Source organism: Manihot esculenta, chromosome 12, assembly GCF_001659605.2.
Source record: "Manihot esculenta cultivar AM560-2 chromosome 12, M.esculenta_v8, whole genome shotgun sequence".
Taxonomy (NCBI): domain Eukaryota; kingdom Viridiplantae; phylum Streptophyta; class Magnoliopsida; order Malpighiales; family Euphorbiaceae; genus Manihot; species Manihot esculenta.
The window spans coordinates 16,596,040-16,604,420 of NC_035172.2; the positions used below are offsets into that span (position 1 = coordinate 16,596,040).

An 8,381-nucleotide genomic window follows, 5' to 3' on the forward strand; every position below is an offset into this window, starting at 1 on the left:
CATAATTAAGTTGTTTCTTTGGTTGCATGTTGTCCTTTTCCTCGTTTTTAAGTTGTTTTAGGACCCTTGAATTGATGTTTGAGTAGTCTTAAGCTTTTGGGTTATTTTGATTGCATTTTGAGGGAGAAAAGTTTAAACCAGAATCGAGTTTGGCATAAAACTAAAATTCAGGTTCAGCCGCCGAAGGTCCCTTTCGCTATTGAACCTGTACTTAAGGCAGCCATCTTTGGCCACTATAAGTTTCTCCAAAAGTTTGGACTTTTGGATCTTTAAGGGACTTTAGACCGCCGAACCTGTCACCGAAAGTCCACTGTACAATCTTTTCCAGTTTGTTTTTTACGTGGGTAGTTTTAAGAGTTATAAAAGTTATATTTGGTCCCTCATTAAAAGTCTAGTTATGTAGGACTGGACTTGGGAGATTGTAGAGGCTAGCAGTGAGGTAACTGCTTCAGAGAAAGGCTTGTGTCTACAAGAGGTGAGTAGAACTAAATCAAATTCTTACTTTAATCGAATCAAATATTTTAAACATGTTCATGCATCAAGAATGCCATGTATATTTGAGTAGATTGTTTTGCATTAGATTGACAAATATGATACATGGCATATTTAACTATTGTTGTGGATGGATATTGAATGATCCACTAGCCCTAGAGCATGATTTGTTATGTTATGTATGATGGATATAGAAGTCTATATCGAGACTCATTCTGCGCTTCTGAAATTATGTAAGAGAAAGAATAGGATGCCCATTCTATACTCCTAGTATTATGGATATATTATGCTTAAGAGGAAGTGTTGAGGAGCATCCATTATGGGCGGTGCACTATTGAAATTTTATGAAGGATTTCTGGTGACAAGTTCATCTTGTTGTGATTTAGCTGTGTTATAATGCATACATTGAGCATATATTTTATTAAACTTTCTTATGCCATGTTTTTACTCACTAGGCTATAGTAGGTTATCCATTTTCCCCTAACTCCAAGTTTGTAGGATTAGAGTTAGTATGAGAGTTCAGCTTTTACTGTGGATATACCTCTTTATGTAATAGTTAGTTGTGGGCATGAAATGATGTTATGGTTTAGTATTATACTTTTTCTGTATTTTTTTTATGATCCTCTCGTTAATGATCTTAATACGTAAAAATTTTTAAACTTTATATTTATGTTGAATAAAATTGTGGTATGTATTGATTAATTACTATATTGGAGTATTTAATGAGGACTCTAGTGTAGGTTTATATTTTTAATTATAGATGTATGCACTCATCGAGTTTGATTTATATTATGATAATATTTTATATATATTTTTAAAATCATTTGGAGGTTAGTATTAGATAGGGGTGTGCAGTATTCGGTTCAAATCGAAAAAACCGACCGAACCGAATTAATTTGAAAATTCAGTTCGGTTTTTTATTCATTCCGGTTCGGTTCGATTTTCAATTTCAGAAATTTCGATTATTTCGATTCGATTCAATTTTGATCAGAAAAAAATTAAAAAAACCGAACCGAACCGATTAGTAATAATAATATGTTTTTTTCAAGAATATGTAGAAATTAAATCATATTAAGATTAAAATATTTTAATTAAATTTTAAAATATAAAAAATAAAGTGTAAAAAATAAAAAATTTATTAAAAATTGAAACTGAATCAGACTAGTTCAGTTCGATTAGATTTCTGATCAAAATCAATTCGGTTTGGTTTTTATAAATACTAAAATTTTAATTTTTAATTTATTCGATTTGGTTTAATTTTAAACCGAACCGACCGAATGCTCACCTCTAATATTAGGTGTAACATGATGTATAATAAGTTTACCATAAGTTCCAGCGACCTTAAATAGATTTAAATCCTAACGCCGGGAGAATACGCTTTTTAACCATTAAAATACTTGAATACTGATTATTTGAAATTAGAAGCTTTTATTTTTTCTAATGAATATAATTTTATATTATAAATTAAAGTTTATATCTCACTTAATCAAATCGAGAAATCACGAATAAAATTTACTTAATAAATTTTTCCATATGTTAGTAAAGATTTTCAATCTAATTATGAGAAATGTATTACTCCTGTCCATCAATGTTCTGAGAAATGGGATTGGATTAATAAATTAAACTGATTAAGTTAAAATTTGATTCAATGTAAGTTGATTTTAGATTATTTTAAAACTAAAATTAGAACTAACAATAATTTATCAAATAAGAAAAAGTGAAACTGGATTTGATTCTACTTGAATTGATTTTATTATATTTTTAATTGGAGAAAATCAATGAAAATCCCCAAATGTCAAAACCAAAGGTTTTGATTTATCAAACTAGCAAGTTCACAACAAGTCAATGGATGCTAAATATATAGTTAATTAATCTCCTTAGGTGACCAAACAATCCAAGTCTCCTCATAATTCCTTCCTTATTCAAAGGAAGCAGGCAGGAAAATACGAGATTACAAGTGATACCCATTTCAATGTGCTCATGGGACCTGCCTCATATTCAAACCATTAAAAATTGTACATAACTAAAGACTAAATTTTAAAAATAAAAAAAATTTATTATTTAATTTTTATGTTAGGGAGAAATTTATTAATTAATTTTTTATTTTAAAAAATACATTTGAATATTTTTTATATTTAAAAAATATATTAATTAATTTCTCAATTAATTTTAATCGTTAAGTATTTTACTATTTAGTCTCTATATTTTAAAAAAATTTATTAGTTATTTCCTTGATTTTATGAAAAATCTAATATTTAATCTCTCCGTATTAATAATATTTTATATTTTTTAGCACTTCAAAATTAAAATTAATAAAAGGGCCAATTAATAGATTTTTTAAAATATTGTATTTTTTAAAATCGATAAAATAACTAATGAATTTTTTATAATATAAAAATTAAATAGTAAATTTCTAAAAAAAAAAAAAACCTTACCTACACTCAAGATATAATCAAATGAGTTTTTCTATGAAAAATTAAATGGAATATGCTTGATTGTATTTTATGTCTATAATAAACCGAATTCGGTGTAAGAATTTACTAAAAAAAAGTAAATTAAATTGAAAAAACCTTTATAATGTATGATAAAGAATTTATACAACAGTAGTGTATGAATTATTTGTCAATGACATCATACCTTATCATGTGAAGCCTGATAATCTATAAATGTTTAATTACATAAAATCCTGTAATAAACTGAAAAAAAAAATAGTGTAATTAGTGGATATGCTATAATACCAAAAATTACTGTCTCTCTAGATCTTGGAAGCCTTCTTCTTGAGCCTCGGATTGAAGCCTTCTTGATGATCTTTCCCGGCTAAGTATCCTTCGAAAAGAGCTCAACCGAGAAATTGAGCCCCCGGCAGCTGCCTTATTGCTAGAAACTTGATTGACGCCATCTGACGTCCCCTCTACGCACACAGTTAATGTAGAATTCACATCCTCCAACGGCGGAGCTGCTGCTGCACCGCCAACCGGACCCTCACGGGCCACCGGCTGAATCCTTGGCTCAGCCTCCGAGCGGCAGATGGGGCAAGTAGAATGTGAACTCAACCATTTATCTATACACTCTGCATGGAAAGTATGGTTGCAATTAGGTAAAAGCCTCGCCTTTTCTTGATCCTCAAGAACGCTTAAACAGACAGCACATTCTACTGATGATGAGTCATCGTTTTCGCCAATGGCAGTCTGCTTATAGACAAATATGGGAAGTGAAGCAATGACGGCGGGATCAAGACCGATCTTGGGTGGCTCACCGGGGTGGTTATGGGCATCGGTGGTTGTGAATCCCAGGCTGCGAATCATAGCCCTTTGACGAGCTTGGCGTCTGAGAATACATCTTGCGTAAAGATGGAGGATTACAACTAGAACTACAACAAATGATAATGATACAATTGCAGTGAGCATGATCTTGCTGTTCAAATCATATGTGTCCCTTTGGTGGAAAACTGAGTTATCCATTACTCCATCGGACATTAGGAGACCGGAATTTGGGGTGGGGAAAAGGCGAGGGTGGGGATGGGGGAGAGGAGGGGCTGCCATGGCCGATGTCTGCTAATCGGAGGCTGTTTCAGATGGGAATGGAGAGTCAAGCGAGAGGATGGCTTGAGAATTTGATTTGGAGTTGTGTTTTGATTTGCTTCTTGTGGGTATATGACGACTTTGGAAACGTGGAATACGTGGCAATTGGATTTTTTTGTTTTATTTTAATTTATTTTGAAAAATTAGAAGGTGCAGTGCAAATTGCAAAGCAATTTCCACGTAGCTGACTGCTGAATGCTGAATGCTGAATTTTCTATTTTAATTACTTTTGGAAAATTAAGAATTGAGTCATTTTGACTTCTGAATTGAGATGGATGGTTCACATTTTTTTTTCTTTAATCAAGATTTTAAATTTGAGTTTTATTTATTAAAATTTTTAAAATTTAAAAAGAGATATTTTATCACTTAATGAATCGGTTTAATACGAAATTCAAATTAATCGGTTTTATAAAAAAAATAATTTTAGAAAAGAGAAATTATTAATGTTTTCTTTGAACATATACATACTGTTTATTAATAATAATTAGGTGAGAATTAAGAAAAATAATACTATAATGAATGAGGTATGAAAATTTATGGGTAAACTATTTGTGCTTTAGAGAAATTTGTAAATTAATTTTTATATTTCTAAAATTCATTTTATTTATCATTGTACGTAATTTTTAAAAATTAAGAAATTGATTCCTACTATAAAAATATATTTAACTCACTTAAAAATTAATTTTAAGCCAAAAAAGCATAACTTTGTTTAAAAGACAAAAAATTATGTCAAGGGCATTTATTTTGAAAAAAGTAATTTATACATTAAAAATAATTTTTTAAAAAAATAAACTATTTTTCATTATTTATTTATAAGGATAAAAAATAGTTATTAGTAAGGTTTATATATAAAAAATACATTGTTGTTATTAAAATTCTTACCGTTAATTTGAAAATATAATTTGTAAGCGGGAAATTTTTTTTAAAATAATTTATTTTTTATTTTATAATATAATTTAAAATAAAATTATATTATTAAACTTACATATAATAATATTTCCTCCACCTCTTCTTTTTCTTCTTCTTCTTCAATAATATTTCTTCTTCAATAATATTTCTTTCTTCTTCTTAGAGAAATTTATAATTTAGTCCCTAAATATTATCATTATTAACAAATCAGTCCCTATATTTTCAGAAATCTATCAAAACGTTCTTATATTTTCTTCTTTAATTTTTTTTTTTCGATAAAAAGGAAGAAAGACTATTTTATTGACGAAAAGAAAAAATAATGACATTTTAATAGATATAAAAAAAGATAAGAACGTTTTAATAGATTTATAAAAATATAGATACTGACTTATTAATAATAACAATATCAAAGTACTAAATAATGAATTTTATTTGAGAGTAAAATTGGATTTTAACAATTTTTTCTTTCATCCTTTATCTATTTTTAACGGAAAAGAGAACGGAATGACTATTTCGTTGACGGAAATAAAAAATACGCATGTTTTAATAAATTTTTAAAAATATAAAAATTAATTTATTAATAATAATAATATTCAAAAATTAAAATATAAATCTGCTTTATTATTATTGTTGCGGTTGTCGAGATTCTTATTTTGTAATATAAGAAAAAAAAAAAAGGAAAATGAAAGAGAAGTGGGGCTACAAATAGCGTAAAATAAGGGAAATAGGACTGGACTGCCTTCTTTTCAAAACCATAATCCACAGAATGCTGGACTAATAATTTAGTTCAATAATTTAAAAAAATAAAATTTACTTAATAGATTGAGATTCGTGTTTTATCCCGATCTCTAACAAAAAAAAAAAAAAAAAACACGGCTGCTAATTGGAAATGGCTCAAAGTCAAAGGTCACAAGTCAACAAAGGAGACTTCTTTACTTCTTCCCACTTAACCAAAATCCACGCAATAGTCCATAATATATATATAGATTTTCAATTTATTGTGGAGGACCTGAAATTTGAAACCGTTAGTAACTTGCAGAGCGGGTTGTGTCGAATTTTCGGAAAATTTAGCATATCTATGGTTGATTCCTTTTTTGGTAACTAGTGCCACGTTTTGTTTCTTTCAAAACAAATAAGAAAAAAATTATTCTCTTATTTATTCAAAAATTTCGCAATAATTCAATTAGTTTTTTTTATCTACTCTTTCATTTAAAATGAAAAATTTTCAAAAGTTTATTTATTTTAAAAAACCATTTTAAATAAATTAAAATTATTCATAACTTCATAAAAATTTATTTAATTTTTTTAAATAAATTAAATTTTCTTTTAAATAAATCATTCCAAAATAGAGGATTATGATAAATTAACTAGTTAAAAGAACAAGTTTTTTAGTTTTTTTTTTCTCAAACTTAATCGAATAACTGGAAAAAGCATAATATATTATGTAGATAAAATCATATTATGCTAGTTTTTTTTCTTGAAATTATGTTGGTGTTTTATGTTATTTATTATTTAATTTGTTTTATAGAAGGATGTAAAAAATATTATTATTATGTTATAATATTTTTATTATAAAAGAGAAATTTCTTTTTAAAGATATTTGAAAGTTTTTAAAAAAATTTTCTAAATTTAATATTTTGGTGATTTAAAAGTAATTATTTTTTAAAAACTCCATTTTCTACCAAATACAGTTTTAATCTTTAAAAACCTTTTAGTATCTTAAAGGGTTAGTGAGGTGTGCTTTATATCATATGATAAACTTAGTTTATATTTTGAATTTAAAATAAATATTTATATATTAATTTAGTTTAGTTCCGTTCTGCTCATTTCTGACCGATACAAATCTAACTCTGAAAATTTAAAAAATACAAAACTTGATTCTGCTTCGGCCAATAGTCAAATTCATATACAATAGATTACAATCATATTTTAATATTTTGGAACATAGAAGGCTTCGGATCTAACCTAAATCTCAACATACATTTAATAAGACCATTAAAACAAAACAAAGAAAATCATTGACCTTTTAAACTTACTTTTAATAATAGAATTGAACCAATTTTTTCACTTTAATATACTTCCACTTCAAATATATATGCCATAGTTTAGTTTAATTTTCAATATTTTTAAATTATAATAATGTATTTGTAAATGTTTATATTATTTAAAGATTAATTTATAAAAATATATGAATTTTTTTATAAATAACTATAATATTAAAAGTTCAATTCACATAAAATATGGAATTTATTTTTAAATATTCTAATTATTTAGAAATTAATTTATAAAAGTGAAACAACTTATTTCAAAATATATCTAGAAATTTAACAGTAAGATACAAAGATTTAGGGTCAAGATTTTATCTCTAAATAATTATAAAATATCTGGATCAATTTAAAAAATTATAGAGATTTTATTGTAAATTTAATAAAATCTTAGGAACTATATTGTTTTCGATTACTATATATAATAAAGGGTATTTGATTATTTTCATTAAAGTGAACAATAAATTAACCGATAATTTGATGATAGAGACTAATGTATATTTTTTTTAAATGTCAATGATTAAATTATAAATTTTTAAAAATATAAATACTAAAATAAATATTTTATTAAATCTGAGAAATTAAATTACAATCTATTCAATAATTTATAGTATAAAAGTTGTCTATTTTAATTTAAGATAATTAAAATAATATTGTACAACCTCTATTAGGAACTTGCTATGGTTATCGTAAATAAAAAGATTTTCATAATCTATTAATGAAAATTAAAATTATTATCTATGATTGCAGAATTAAAATCCCTAATAAAATCAATAATTCATATTATATTTTGAATTATAATAAAAGCTAATAGTCTAATTTGAATTGATGCTGTCGTTAAAAAAAAATATGTACCTCATCTCATAAAACTAAAATAAATTCATAATAACACATAGTTGAATTCTAACTAAAAAATATTGAAAAAAAAATCTCTAATAGAGTATTGAGAAAAAAATCTATTTTTAAGAAATAAAAAATTTAAGGAAAATAACTGAACTTATTGAATATAAAAAAATAATATTTTTTTCAGAAATAAAATTAATCTAAAAAATTAAAAGTATAAATAATTGTTTGAGAGTAATATTGAAAAATTAAAAAATATATATATTTATTTTTTAAAATATAGTACAAATAAAATTATTTTCAAATAATTAAAAATATTAATTTAGTAAACCCAATTCATATAAGATTTCAATTTTATAAAATCTAATTAAAACACAATTGGTTTTAACCAATTAAAATGATTACTTTATTACATTTTGGTTTTTGAATTCAATCAATATTTAATAATTTATCTAAAATAAAATTAAATAATTTCTATTTGTATAAATATAATTTTTTTTATTGTAGCTAG

General features: G+C 25.4%; 1 protein-coding gene across 1 annotated transcript; it reads right to left on the reverse strand.

The window, feature by feature from the left end:
• Positions 1 to 3,099: 3,099 nt before the first annotated feature.
• LOC110631239 (RING-H2 finger protein ATL40) lies at positions 3,100 to 4,127 on the reverse strand. The gene has a single exon (XM_021778993.2). It carries the CDS (start codon positions 4,032 to 4,034, stop codon positions 3,237 to 3,239), a length of 798 nt encoding a protein of 265 aa, XP_021634685.1. The 5' UTR covers positions 4,035 to 4,127; the 3' UTR covers positions 3,100 to 3,236.
• Between the last annotated feature and the right edge of the window lie 4,254 nt (positions 4,128 to 8,381).

Bases quoted from the DNA above. Each gene is read 5' to 3' on its own strand.
- LOC110631239 (XM_021778993.2), bottom strand. From the start codon at position 4,034: ATGGCAGCCCCTCCTCTCCCCCATCCCCACCCTCGCCTTTTCCCCACC.